Here is a 15734-nt window from a genome sequence, read left to right as displayed (position 1 = left end):
TAGCCAGTACATCACCTTTTTGTCTTTCGCATTCCACTCGTTCCATGCTTTTAACTCATCTGTAGTCGGAGGGATACCCAGCTCTGGCTCCTTGTCTTCACCTGAGACAAACTCATAAAGGCCCTTTCCAATGAGGAAGTTTGTCACACAAAACTTCCATGAAGGGTAGTTGTTCTTGTCGAGCTTCTCAATAATGGGATTTCCACTGTTCTCTGCCATTATCACAAAGAAGGATATAACACAACAAGCTAGTCTTCTGCAATCTTCCACAACACGTGCACAGTAGTACACCAAGCAACCTTTTTCATTGATTGCTCAACAGTACATGTAATATGCAACGTGTTTGCAGATAAACATTATGTTTGCTTCCTGTGAACACCTCAAAAATTACAGATTCGCAATCTGTAACCTGTGCACCCACGTTCGGTCAATACAACCGAAATCACAGTGTACCCTGAAACTGTTGTCCACAACGAGAGAGCTTCTTACCCATTGCTTGCTTGCTCAAACCTTGCTTCTTCTCCTTCACTTCAGCCTTCAAAATCAGCCTCTCTCAGTGGTGCGGCTTTGATACCATATCAAGAATCATGTGGTGGGGGGGACTTGCTTGAGCTGCTGCGCCAAACACACACTGTATACACACAAGAGGAAGCTCACTCAAGAACACAAGAAGAGAGATGGAGGCCAAAACGTTTTCTTGCTGGTTTTTTCTTCTTCTTCCACACCCTATACAATGCACACAAAGTATAGATAAGATACAACATAAAGGAAAGTGACCTACTAAGTCAAACAGTGCATAACCGACTACACTAATCGACTAGCACTATGTCTTTGCCAGCTGTAGGTAGGTGTAACAAATAATATAATAAGTGATAAGTCAGTGTCCATGTGAGTATTGAGCTTGCCATCTCAACAAAATATACTCTACAAAGGTCAATAGGGAAGACATCTAATGGTGCCCTCCTCTACCCCCATGGCTCATTACAGGGCCCCTTCACCTACATGATATGCCCTCTATTGGTTGGGACCCATTGCAACCCCCAACGATGTCCTACAAAGGGAATTAGGGAGGGTGCCCCTTGCCCCCATCCTAGCTCACCGCAGGGCCCAATCACTTGTGTGGGGCCTCCCTACCAAGGCTTATGGCAGTGGCAGGTGGACACCATGCTACCGCTGACATTTCTACCAAAGTAAGGTTGGGAGTAGTGCACTTCCACCCCCCCCCCCCCCTCGACAGGGGGGCGAGTGAATCAGCCCATGAAATCCCCCCTTATCCTAACTCCATGAAAGCTCCTTTTTTTTCTTGTCATTTTTCTCTTCACCTTTCTTGTAGCTTTCATGGAGTAAAATTATGTCATAGTTGGTTTCATGGAGGAGAATAGTTTCTTTGTTGATGGATGAAGCTAGGAATGAGTGGGAGAGTTAAGCCTTCATGGAGGAAGCAATGAAGTCTCCTCTTGAGCTATGGCATAAAGGGAACAAATAGAGCTTGAGGGAGGACTCGCCACTTTTGTTGGAGGGGAGAATGAAAGGTAACAAGTAACCTTGAGGGAAGAAAAATGAAAATGAGAAATAAAGGGAGCCCATCATCCTTTTCACACTTTGGAAAAAATGTGGAAAAATAGTTCTGCACAAAAATAAACATAAGCAAAGAACTTTCTCTTCACATTACATGGAAAGCTGTTAGTAGATTCTCTTTCGATCTTCTACTTGAATATTCAAGAAGAATATTAGGTAGTTATTGCTACGTTCAAGAAATGATGCAGGTTTTTGGACATGGATGTTTGAAACCCATTGGCAACTATAATGGTTTTCCATTAAGGATGACATTCTCTAGCGCTATTGTCAACTTATCATTAAATATTCTAATATTTTGTTTTCCCTTTTTTAAAGTGAAAAGTTTCCCAAAAAATTAAAATATTTGCAACCATTCTTCTCTGAGTCAAATGGAGTGGCTCTTCTTGAATGAAAACCTAGAGAGTATCTCTTATCTGTCTTTCTTTCATTTCACACTCATGGTTGAAGCTACAATCAAGCAGTTTGTTAGGTCTCAACACTTGTAGCGTATTGTGCCTTTGAGGGACGAAAAATTTTTAATAAGCTCTTTCTTCTTGCAATCTCTCCTCCCTCCTAGACTAAAGTTGATGGGAGTATATGCTATACTGGACTCTGTCCTTATGAAAAAATCAAGATTCATTCTCACTTTGAATTAGATGGGGGTGAATATTTCCTTATTCATTCCTCCCTATTGTCCAAATACCATCTACTTTCTTCATCACAAGAGCACGATCCTATTAAGGCAAACAAACATGTGTAGAAGGAGGATTTGTTGGTTAGGTCCTTTAGGCATTGGAAACTTAAGCTTCATCTCTCTTTCAAATTCTTCGAATGTGGAGCCCTTCAACAAAACACTAATTATTGATTTGGAGATGGAAATCATAGCATGCAATGCATCTGCACCTATAGGTAGAAGGAAATACTATGATGGTTTTTTCAAAGTCATGGATGCAAAACATTCAAGGGTTTGCTCAAGATAAGTCAAGGCCTTATTTAGTCGACAAGCTCACATGTAAGTACAATGGATATATTTTTTTGTTTTGCCACTGACATTTGGCACCAAATCTAGGATGGATAGGATAAAACATTGTTATGATGGGCACCTTTGGTCCATGCCACATATGACTAGCATTTTTCTTAAGCGGATTTCTCATATAAGTTATTGTTTAGGCTTTCTTCAATGTCGTCAAGTCACATGTCCCTATTACTTAGTAACTATAAGCATAATGATATGTACTTTCTTGGGCATTTCAACGGGCCCATTAGCAAGGGACATCCTACATATGAGGAGAAAACTAGCATTACATATCACTATTGTTGGGAATAAAGGCCCTCGGGCCTTTGAATGTGCTCGGGTGTGAACACACCCTTAGCACTTGTACTTACACATATATATCTATCTAAAAACCTAAAGGTAGAGACTCGTCATTGTACCTAATGCTATTTCTCACTCTCTCACTCTCTGTCTCTTTGCTATGTGTAAGCACTGTGTGTCTCGATCCTCGTGCTACCTCTAAGCTCTACACACAGGTATCAGAGCCATCAAGTTTTGCATGCTTCCTAAGATCTGACGAGACCAGCAAACAACTGGAGTCCTTGGTACCTTCTGACGAGACCAACAAACAACTGGAGTCCTTGGTGACCTGTGTGTCGCGCTGAGGCAGAAGACCACGCGCGCAAAGGGCAAGTCGAGGAATAGATGTCAGGTTGCAAACTGCGCCGTCGGCAGACATAGCAGATAGTCAATGGCATGAGTCAATTAGCGTGCGATGGGCAATCAGGTGATAGGCAACAGCAGGCGTTGACCTGGCAAGTAGTGGGCAGCAATAGTCATGACATGCCGCAGCGGCGGGCAGCCACGACCAGGCGCCAGAAGGCGCACGTGACCAGGAGACGACTAACACTGACCGGCGCTAACGACGTGATAGGGTGTCGAGTTGCATACGCTCCAACGAGTTCAACAATGAGCGAGCTACACGACGCAATTGCTGACGGCCTCCACACACGATGCGATAGCAGGTGGGTCCGTTGACTCGTCGTTCAACCTTTTTTTTCTTTCAAAAATTCTTTTTTCCTTCAAGTTTCCCTACCGAGGGTTCACACGTGGAGGCACAACATAAATTTTCGTGCAATTCAAGCCCAGAAATTTGGGGCTTTTCCCCAATTTGGGGATCTTAACGCAGAATTGGACAATTTGACTCAGAAATTGCAAAGCGGTGCACATTTACTTGGGAATTTTGGGGTTTTTCACATTTTAATGAAATTCTTCAATTTCACTGAAATTAATGTACGCAGGACTTGGAAAATTGGGGATTTGTCCAGATTTGGTGCGAGCAAGATGCAACAGTGAATCTGTACAAACTAGATGCATAAAACCCACATCCATTATGGATTAGAGTCATCTATGTAGTTTGGATCATGATACAATTTTTAAAGACAAAGATTGTGGCCTAAACATTCAAATCTTTTTTGTAGCTCATGGAGCAATTACAAGTGGTGTCATGCCACCTCCGTAGTATTAGACTTTATTTGCAAGGTGTAAATATTGCTTACTTTATTGCTTCTAAATGTTAATTGAAGATACATTTGTATAAGGTCATACCTTTTTTAAATATGCTTTCTTTGAGTGTTTCTATAGTTGATGTGCTCATAATTACATTTTGAAATACAATATAAATAATTTATAGAGCTCCACTCCATTGTGGTGGGACTGCATCAACCTTCACAAGTCTTGTTTATTCCTTTCCTTTTAAAGATATCTTTCTTGTTGGATCTCTCTACCCTTTGGGCATCCTCCCCCCTAGATAAGAGTCATAGCACAGACAAGTAACAATAAGCTGATCACATAAGTTGTCCACTATAAATGGTTCAATTTATAGGTGTCAAGCTAAGTCACCTTCATACTTAGTAGGTCTTTTTAATTGTAAATATTTGATCTAACACATTCACCCCTTTTAATGCAAAACTTGGACTCATGTGATGGAGAAATGAGTATACTGATAACTTACTAGCTTTCGAAATGTGTTTCTTTTTTGTGCTAATGGTGCCTCAACATGGTTTCTTTTTTTGTGCTAATGGTGCATTCGCAATGCATTCCTTTTTTGTGCTAATGATGCCTTAGCATGGGTTTCGTTTTTGTCCAATGTCTTCCCAAAATGGATTGTAACAAACTTTGGTGTATGTCTATTTATTCTATATACCTTCCAAGCATTTGAAAGGACATTAAGATGTGTGTGTGTGTGTGTGTGTGTGTGTGTGTGTGTGTGTGTGTGTGGGCACCTCAAAGTAGATTGTAACTTAAACTTTGATGTATGTCTCTTTGTCCTATATGCCATTGAGGCATCTATAAGAATGTTAATATAACTTTATTTCCTTCTTCCTTCCTTTTGCAACAGTCAACGCCTCCTCCCATCTCCCAATAGTCAATACTTCACTGTTTCCAATAATAGTCGATACCAATCACTCTCTCTCAACAAGTTGAAGCTCCTACACATCTTTTCTTAGCAATCGACTCCTATCTCTCAACAAACAATACTTACATGTTTCCAATACATTTTGAGTGCAAATGGCACCAATCACCCCCCCTCTACATACATACATGCATGCGTGAATGCGTTCATCTACATACATATGTATACCCATAACTTAGCTACAAGCTGTACCTCACTTGTCCTGTCCACAACTCACAATTTGGTACATTTATCTTGCAATACTTCTTGCTTAGATTGAAGCTCTTGATCTATGCTTTGAATTAACTACATGGATCCTACATATATCCTTCAATCATGTCATCTAATATAGCCTCCAATCATTTATGCAAATGTCATGTGTCATAGCCAAGCCCCAAGGTTTCCAGTTTTTCAACATGGCTAGTCTTCATACTCCATTTTCCAAAGTTGATTTGGCCTGAAGAGCTTGTTTAGGCAAATATTTACCCTAACAACTAGCCCCAACATTGCATGAATGCAAAGAGCATTTGAAGCTTCAATCAAATAAGGTGGTTAACTTACAATGAGGCAATCATATAGAGTGTGTTTTCTATAATTGAAAACTACCCTCACATTTGCAACACTACGAGCTAGTAGTCATCTTCCCAAAATTTTATGCACAAAGAGGTTGCAGAAGCAAGGCAAACATAGCCTTCATCTTAAAATTTACAGTTTTTGGTGTTTTTAATGTATTTAGTCTTGCTTCCAATACAAACCTTCTTTGATACTTGGAAAACAAACAAATGAGCACACCAAGCACGCAATGTCATGCACTCACCAAAGCAATCCTATAACATCCAACTGTCAAGCCTTGTATCAAGCCCTATCGTATTCAAAGTCCATGTTTCCAAGCTACATAAGGCCAAGAGCCAACATCAATCCCTTGAGTCATCTTGAAAACCCTAGCCCAAGCCATGGTACCTTCCAAAGACCAATAATCACCTCAAATTTCAAGTGTACCACACAGCCACTAAGCCAAGGCCATAATCCAGTAGTTTTATGCCAAAGCCATGGTACCTTCCAAAGACCAATAATCACCTCAAATTTCAAGTGTACCACACAGCCACTGAGCCAAGGCCATAGCTCTCCCAAAATTTAAGATCTCATACTTTCAAAATATATTATCTGACAAAAAAAGAAAGATGTAATGTCTACTACCAAGAGGCAAATGTGAACTCCATCCAAGGTGCAGATGAAGACCAAGAAGACCAAAATGACCAGCATCAAGTCCACAAAGAAGTACAAGATGATCAACAAGGAGTCTACTGCCAAAAGAGGTACCTCAACTGGTATTTTAAATTATCAAACAAAGGCTATCTGTGGAAGACTTTGTAAATCTTCTAAAACGGTAAGATACTTGAGTTCAAGTATACCTGCTCTTTACAATGCTGAACACTCCCACAGGAAGAGAAATAAAGAAAGTCCTTTATCTAGGACAGGACAAAGGTGGTAGTATTAATGGCCATAAACACCCAGCCACAAAAGCATGTTAGCAACTCAACTCAAGCCTGCAACCAAGCTTTGTTACAAAAAGAGTGCTCAAGTTGGAATATATGGTTGGAAAGAACCCCTCGACTGGTGTTACGAACCACCTGCTGAGCCTCAATACATTCATCGAGGACTTACCTCTAGCAAAATGTTCCTGATCAATCATCATAATTGCAGAATTCAACAGTGCTGGTCTTTGACTTCAACCAAACACCTACTGCAACCCAACCATTCTTGTGTATTTCAGAACTAAGTAATCAGTCAGAGAGGTGACTTTGACCTTCTAAGAAAGAAGTAGATGCAAAGCCATCTTCATGAGCTTTCATTATTTGCTTTTGTGCAACCAAGAACATACTTTCTTTCAAATTCTGAGGATGTGCATCCAACAACAGTACTCAATGACAGGCTATTCTTTAATATACCCCTCTTTGACAGCTGATTTATATGTTCAAATCTAGGTTTTATTCTTTTCTCCAAGCTAAAAGTAAGAAAGCCAGGAAATTTCATAAGCTCTTTCACATCCCGGTTCAACACTTTGGTCAGGTACTCAATCTTCCGCTTCATGGTATCTTCCTTGAGTGTAGTAATCATGGGCTGAATTTCACACATCCTGTAGAGATCTTCTTTAGACAAGCCTGCACTAAGCAGGGGAGTGTACCTAGAATCAAAGTTGGAGAACATAGTCTCTTTCTCAAGGGTCTTCAAATGCTCAGTTCGAGGAAGATCCTGCAAAAGTTGAGACTTTTCAAATAATAATCTCTCTGTGGAAAAACAGAACACATCCGGCCGAGAGCGAACCAACCCACAAAAGGCCTCCATGTCAAATCCAATCTCTACATAGAATGCCAAGACATAATATAATTTCCTTTTCACATTCAGGAACAAAAATTTTGGTTGCCGTAGGAAGACATCCTTGATGTCCTCCTTTTGCAAACCAATGTCTTTGAGAAATTGGACATGATTTTCCAAGTTCACTAAAGATAACCCCACCACTGTTCTGTCATTTGCCATTCCTAGAAACTTTGACATCTGCTGTGGATCAATACCAAGGCCTTCTAAAAATTTCAATTTGTTCTCTATTGTCTTCAAGCTGTATCGCAGGATTACTGGGGCTCGTTTGACAACTGTATACCCAGCCAAGCCTCTCTCATTGAGAAAATTGATGATAGAAGAAACCTTCTCTCTCTTGAATTTGCTGATTATAGGGCCTGCAAGTAAGGAGTCCAGCTGTGACTGTGGAGAAGCTTCTTCTTGGAAATGTTCTGGAGCAGGGACATCCTCATCATGCACAGGGCAAGAGGAATATGGTGAGCTAAGGATGCCTCCCTGAAGTGAAGATGTGCGATAAAGAATACCACAAGAAAGCGTCCTTCTGCGAACTGCAAACTGACCACTGCCTACATGACTGCTCCTGTGAGGAGTGAACCAAGAACTGTGCCTCATGATGTTGTCAGTCAGGATCCTGCAAGATGATTCATGGCCTGCACCATGTCCTTGAGGATGAAGCTCAATTAGGATGCCCCCAGCAGGTGTCAACTTGACCGATTGATGCCGGCAAGATGATCCATGGCCCTCATTGTGTCCTTCAGGGTGAAACTGCATTAGGATGCCCCCAGCGGGTCTCATCTGGACTGATTGACACCTGCAAGATGATTCATGGCCTTCACCATGTCCTTGCGGATGGAACAGCATTAGGGTTCCCGGAGCAGGTCTCATCTGGATTGATTGGTGCCTGCAAGATGATTCATGGCCTTCACCATGTCCTTGAGAATAAAACTGCATCAGGATGCCCCCAGCAGGTCTCATCTGGACTGATTGATGATGCCTGAGGTCGGGCATGTCATGAAAACGAGACGTTCTGACAATGTTTTTGAGGCTACTGTGCCTACTTCCTGGTTGATGGGACCGAAAAGGCTCGCCACGGTGCATAGTTATGCTGTCCATTTGAATTTTGCAAACATGAAAGGAAGAGAGACGTGACCTGCTTTGTGGAGGAAGCCGCAGCTGGCCCTGCTGGCAATGAGTATCCCTTAGACAATGGAGAAGAAGCGAGCTCGCCCTGCGCTCGAGCACCATGGCTTCAGGTCTTTCTAGTACTAATGCCAACACCTGAGAATTTGAAAAAGGGGTGTTTTTATGTAGAGGCTTAATTTTCTTCCTCATTATGGACGAGGAGTTTTTTGCACTTTCCCATATGAGAAAAGACTCTCTCTTTTCCTTGCTCTTTTCCTATGCTCTTCAACAAGATGAGCTTTTGCTTGGAAGACACTTCAGAGTCCATACCTAGCTAGGTACACTTGGGGGCCTCTTTCCTCTCACTTTTCCTATATTGTTACCATCTTGAGCTTTTGTTTCGGGTGGGGGGAGGGACTACATACCTAGGTGCCGCCGGTAGGAGGCTGTCGGACTGGTCGAGGGGAGGGGGGCTATCAGGCCAGCTACACTTGGCCACACCTAGCTAGGTATGTGGTCCCTTCCTTACAAAAGCTCATGATATTATTGTAAGTCACAACATGGGACTTTTTGTGGGAATTTGTCTAAAACTTCTTGTGATGGGCAAGAACCAGGATGAATGTATTAGACTATTCATACTCATTATATAAGTGAGCAGGATGTGGAGTTTAACAAGAGCCAAAATATTAGTTTTCGTTCTCCTTTCGAAATGTGAAAACAAAAGCATAAGGACAGTGTTGAAATTGCACAAAAATTTGATAAATCTAATACTCTATTGCAAAATTTGAAGTTGAATATACACACACACACACACACACAGAATGCATAAAGAGAAGCATAACACCAATTGGTTACAATCTCCCCCATGCATTGAGAGGGCTCTTCTCAATACATGTATTTATTGATTTTCACTAATCTTGTACCTAAGGATAGGATATTACATCCACACTTTTTCTTTTTTCATGAACAACTTCGCTTTTCCTAATATCCAAATACAATCTAAATTCTAAATAATATCATCGGGCTTAAATAAATCTATCCAAGCTTAGACTACAAAATAAAAGCATACAAGATATAGAATGTCCTTTGTATTAGGCATATAAATAATAAATCTTTAAAATATCAAAAGTATTGTTAACACCCCATGTAGTGCTGCCTTGGTAAAATATAAAAGTGATAAATTCCCCCAATTCTCCAATCTAATAATCTGCCCACAAATGACATTAAATCCCTTGACATCCACCTAGTATGATGCCATTGATGCTACATATTCACAAGTGCAACAAGTCACAACCACGCAGTGAATAATTACAAATAAGAATCCACATAAAATATAATAATCAAATCAACTATTTGTATTAACTAAATCAATAATCATAACAAATATAATATCGTATAAACCCATGCTATATTCCTCTCAAAGAGTAAAGAGAATTGCCTTCTACTAAAAGACATCTAAAATAGATAGTCTAAAGATGAAGAGGAGAGGATACCCAAGCCCACCCCTATCCCATATTAGCATGGTTGTAAGACATGGCTATGGAGGCAAATGCTATGTGAATCACCAACAAAGATGTCTGAATGGAGTTGAGAGTGCAAAAGAGAATAAGATAAGAGAGTTAGAATTGGTTTTGGGGGAGAGAGAGAGAGAGAGAGAGAGAGAGAGAGAGAGAGAGAGAGAGAGAGAGAGAGAGAGAGAGAGAGAGAGAGAGAGAGGAGAGAGAGAGAGAGAGTTGATGTAGCATCATGTAGACCAAGGTTGTAGAGCTACATATACTTGGAGATTGTGAAGGAAGATTCCCTTAACTTTGTTCCTCAACACACATGCACACACATGCGTGGACACATAGACATACACATAGAGACTCCTTTGGCTTCCTAGCAATGGCACCATTTCCAATGTCATGGAATATGAAGGCACCATGTGATAATGATCTAAATCATGCACCCCATAGACCATCACAAATGATGAAGTCACCTTGTATGAATGATTCAGATCATGCTCCTTAAGAGGCCCTTCAACATGAATATGATAATGGTGCAGTGATCTTCCTTCCTCTACTCTCCTCCTAGTCACCTCATGTGCATGCTATGATGGAAAAAGAAACATTCATGGCTAGAGATCATTTCATGGTCATGAAAAGCCACAAAAGGAGATCCGAAGAATTGTGCCACAAAAAAACCTTATGGTAACTTTAGAGGCTCTAGGGTTTCTCATTGAACCAGCCAATCAAAGGAGAGGGTCAGTTGCCATTACGAATAAAAGACGAGCTCATGAACACCCTTGCCTTACTGACCTACACAAAGCAAACCATTTAATAATAAGCATACCATTAATTTTGATCTACACAACTACTCCTGCCAAAGCATTTTGACCCTAGACAAAAAGACTAGATCAAAGCTCATGGCTACCAAAACTCTCAAGATGGGATCCCAACTAATTCGGTCATAGGCCTTATCAAAGTCCATGTTGATCAAGAGTATCTATTGGCCATTGGTTAGTACCCATTCTAAAGACAATGTCAAATTCCATATGGCATCATTAATCAGTCTCTACAATACGAACTCGTATTGGCAATGATGGATTACTTTGTCCAGCACATATTTGATTCGATTGGCTAATGCCTTAGCAAGGATCTTGTAGGAGAGGTTTAGTATAGTGAGAGGCCTCCATTGGCCTAATTGTTTCTCTCAATTACTTTTGGGATCATTTTGATTAGCCCTAGGTTGACATTAATGGGCATCCATGAAAACAAACAATTGGTGAGAGATGTGCAGAACCCAAGAGTATACACACAAAAGCAATGGAGACTTGAGAACACAAAGAGATAGAGCTAAAATCTTCTTCTTCTTCTTATTTCTTCTTCTTCCACATAAGAGAACTAAGTCTACAACATGATAAAAGACTAATATAGAAGCACCACAACATATATACATGCAATCACTAAGTGTGAACCCACTAAGGAAAGAAGAGATGATACAATGAATGTGCCATAACCAAGGATGGACTATGTGGGTGTAGTCCAGTTGTAGAATCATTGATGTATATTCATGTTGATCGCCTAACATGCTAGTGAATAATATCTTGCCACATTACCAAGAGGTGTTGTGGATGCTACCTCATGTAAAGCTCAACTTCTCAACACTCCCCCTCAAGCTTAGCACGAGCTCATGAACTCCAAGCATAGTCCTAAAGTGTTAAAGCTTATTATCTCCCAAGGCCTTAGTGAAAATTGTTAGAAGTATAGCACAGGAACCTTGGGTAAGCAAGGGTGCATGAGGAAAGGTGAGGTGTGAATGGACTAAAGGGTAGATTAAGACCTACCTCTAGCCACAATGAGGCTATATAAACATCCTAGAGGTCATTCTCAAGTGTTTAGAGAGTGTACCTTACTTGTACTTGAGCAACTTACTAACCAAGATTTCTTTCTTGTACTTAAGCTCTCTTCTCTCTCTTGTGCACATAGTTTTATGCTATCACTCTGATATTCCAACATGATATCAGATCCCTCTTTAATCAAACACACTTCCCCTAACTCCATCTTGACCTAAGTGCACAAGAAGATCTCATTTTTCTCACTCTATCCTCTTCTCCTCCATAGCCAATATCTTCATAAGGACTCTTTTGGAAACTTTCTCCCCACCTTAAGTGTAGCTGCATGGCACATTAGAGCCCAACATTGGGCACAAAGAAGCTGAGTCCCCATAGGGAATTTGTAGCCCCCCAAGTGGACTATCTCCAGCAAAAAGGGTTTTGAAAAATTCCATATCTATTGGCTAGACACAATGAAACCCTAACTGTGGGTCTAGCTGGCAGCCATAGCCAAAAAGCTTCAAGCTTTCTCATTTCAACCTTACTCATCATAGAAGTCACTAATAGTGATTCTAATCACTGATTAATCTTCTCTAGATTTTATTTTAGATCTAGAAGTTCCCTTTTGGATACACTTAATGGACGTTAGTCACCAACAATTCACATATCAAGTGAGGCATAAACTGTGAGATGAGTGCTTGTAAGCACTAATGCCACATTTCTCAGTCATGATCTTGGATCAAATCAGTATGTGGAAGATATTTAATGTCTTGAGGAGATTAGGTTTCTCACCTTAAGCATACTCCCTAAATGCTTAACTCTCGTCATCTCACTCTTGATCATTATAAGGTTATGTGTCAAATATAAACACATAGACAATTTCCTTCTCTTCATCTAATCTTATTTGTATGAGTACATATCAATTACTTTGAAGCCTACTTTTTACTTGGATTAAAACATCATTTTAATTGCTTCCACTCTATTTTCCCACCTTGTAAAGATTTAGACACTGTCATTGCCTTGTGCAATCAATAAGACCTTCCTATCATGATGGCCTATGTTGATGTAAAACATCAAATTTGCAAGTTTGATGGGAGAGACTTCTACCCACATTAGGTATTAGTGAAATATAAAATGATGGAGAGGAGTTACTAGCCCTTCATCAAAGAGACCAAATCCATTGATCCATCCAACCCTATGGATATAGAAGATAATGAAAGAGCCCAAATCATACTAATGTTGCACATGGATGAATCCTTAATCCATCATATTGACCTGCTTGCAAGTGTAAAGGAGAAGTGGGATGATCTCGAGAAATTGTATGGTGCAAGAGTAAAGAATTCCAAAATCTTCCTCAAAATAGAGTTCTTTAGCTTGGAATACAAGCAAGAAGAAGGCCTAGGAAAGTTCATTTGCCACATGAAGGGACTGATGGCTCAAGTAACTTCACTCCAAGCTCTAGTCTTGCTAAACAAAATGCCATTGCAATACTTTTGAAAGCCATAAAGAAATTCTTTTCAACTCTTGTCACTACCCTAACAAATATACTGAATCCTACACTTGAAGGTATCATTCAGTCTTGTTTGGATGAGGAGAAAAGAAACCAAAAAGAAGGCAGCACCATCTCAACATCTACCTCGACAATCCAACTCTTAGTCCATATTGTTCCCACTAAATGTTCCTTGTGCGACAAAAAATGACATATTGTTGACAACACCTAAAAAACATGCCATTTATTGCAACAATTTTTTGGCAAAACTGTATACAATTGATACCTTATTACTAAATTTTCACATGAATTTAATGCAGATGCGGTGTTCGTTGTTGTTGTCTTTGGAGGCTGTGTCCTTGCAGTCTAGCTAGGAGATGTTGGTACGAGAAAGTTCTTGTACAAGAGGGAGGTGGAGTTTTAGATAAAAATTTGATAGGTCTATTTAGTGAATCTCAGCTATGACTGTTTAAAATTTTCCTATAGGGATTAGTATTACTTAGAGGAGATAGGACCTTGTTATAAATTAGGAGTTTTCGGGGGAATTTTAAACAAACCACAAGGTCTTGACAAGTTGATAGGATATCTTGGTATTAATCTCAGGGATGGGGGATTTCATTAGTTATGCTACCTCCTAATGATGAAATTCTTTATGAAAAATACATAGCATTATGATTGTGATTATTGTCTACAGTAATACTGCAGTGATGATCAAGGGGTGATCATTAGATCATTGGTGATTATTATGGAGATTTCTTTGGGGAGGTGTTGAATATTAGATTCAAGAGGATGACTCCTGCAAGGACGAAGTGATCCAAAGGAGGCATAATGGCAAAGAGAAGACTGGATTTACTACCTGTAGACACGGAGCCTGTAAGACACAATCTTGGACAAGCTTATGGAGGAGTCTTTCGGTGAATTAATGCCAAAGCAAGATTTTCATGTTTGATGTTCATCATTCCAAAATGTAATTCCCCGATAAGGCAATTGACTTCAATCAAGGGTGTAAGTGGGTTCTCAATTGTAAACAATTGGTCCCTCGTGCATGCCAGGCGTTAAAGGTTATAAGGACACACTATGTCATATGTGCATTCATCTTTGTGTGGTTCCAAAGGGTGCCAAAGGAAATTTTGCAACATCAATCCAAGATATGCAGTGGTTAGGAGTAGGGCAGATTTCTACTTGGAAACGACTTGATGATCATGATCTATCTACGATTGATTACCAAGTATTGTGGTCCTCATCAACTAACACTCTTATACAACACATGTGGTAGTCTCTTCATATTTCAATGATCCTTATTTTTTTTTAAAAAAAAATACATTACCACCATGGATTACACCTTGTCACAAGTATATCCAAAAGAAGTTAAACACCATGATGTACAGGGTGGTAGGGGGATGGAGAATTCAAGCAACAAACTCGTCACTCACATAGATGGATTTGGTAACTATCACTTAGAAGTGCAAGGCCCATTGGGATCGGAGCATGAAAGAAGAAGTGTCTTAAATCTTTACATGCTTGATAGTGGGGACTACTCCAAGGTGAAGAGGATACATGGTTATGGGTGGATTCAAGAAAGCCAAAAGAAATGGTTTAAAGAGCTATCTATCGAACTGCAGGAACGAAACAAAATCAATGCATTTACATCTATGGGTAAGATTCCTGTCTTGGCTTACTTTCACATTCCTCTAGTTGAGACACGTATGGCAAGTCTTTGCTCAATAACTAGAGTTAAGCAAGAGGGATCAATTGGTTGTGCACAAGTGAACTCCAGCTTCTTGTTCGTCTTGCATGAAGCAAGAGATGTTCGTGTGGTCTTTAATGGACATGATAATGTCAATGACTTTTGCGGCAACCTTCGAGGAAATATAAAAGTTTGTTATGGAGGAGGAGTTGGCTACCATGCATAGGGTAAAGTTGGTTGGATTAGACGAGCAAGGGTTGTCCCTGTGTCATTGAGGTCATCAACTAGTAGTAATACCTCACATATTGACATTCCAAAGGGTGCAAAGGTGCCTATATTACCCTATGTGGGCTCTCTCATTCAAGGGGGGCAGTTACATTCTCGTGGCGTCTATCTCTCTATCGCTGAAAAAAAAAAACTGTGGGGAAAGATTTGGGGGCCTGTCTGCGAATTGGAGAGCGGGGGAAGGGAGATGAGGATGAAGAGGCAGATTAAAAACGACAAGGCACGAAGGATTGAGTAGCAGCAAGCTGTGGCGATGGCGCCTTTCTGCACCAGCTTCTCACCCACAAGATGGGCAGCCCCAACGACCACCTTTTCCGTCTCCTCTCTGCTCCCACTAAGCCCTTCATAACCAGAATTAAAGAAGTTTGGAAATTCATTCTCTAGGCCTCTTGCTGCTGCTCGCAAGCTTGACTCAGCCAAGAGGGGGGGGGGGGGGGGGAAACCACCATGAAGAATCGGAAAGAAAAAATTGAG

General features: G+C 40.4%; 1 protein-coding gene across 1 annotated transcript; it reads right to left on the bottom strand.

Annotated features, from left to right (window-relative positions):
• Positions 1-6281: 6281 nt before the first annotated feature.
• LOC148032712 (uncharacterized) lies at positions 6282-8700 on the bottom strand. The gene has a single exon (XM_087683351.1). The coding sequence runs from the start codon at positions 8694-8696 to the stop codon at positions 6846-6848; it is 1851 nt and encodes a 616-aa protein (XP_087539477.1). The 5' UTR covers positions 8697-8700; the 3' UTR covers positions 6282-6845.
• Between the last annotated feature and the right edge of the window lie 7034 nt (positions 8701-15734).

This window comes from Lygodium microphyllum, chromosome 8 (assembly GCF_053477565.2).
Source record: "Lygodium microphyllum isolate KBCC chromosome 8, Lygodium_microphyllum_v1.1.10, whole genome shotgun sequence".
Taxonomy (NCBI): Eukaryota; Viridiplantae; Streptophyta; class Polypodiopsida; order Schizaeales; family Lygodiaceae; genus Lygodium; species Lygodium microphyllum.
Note: the sequence above shows the minus strand (reverse complement) of the source record. Positions and strands in the feature narration are given on the sequence as shown.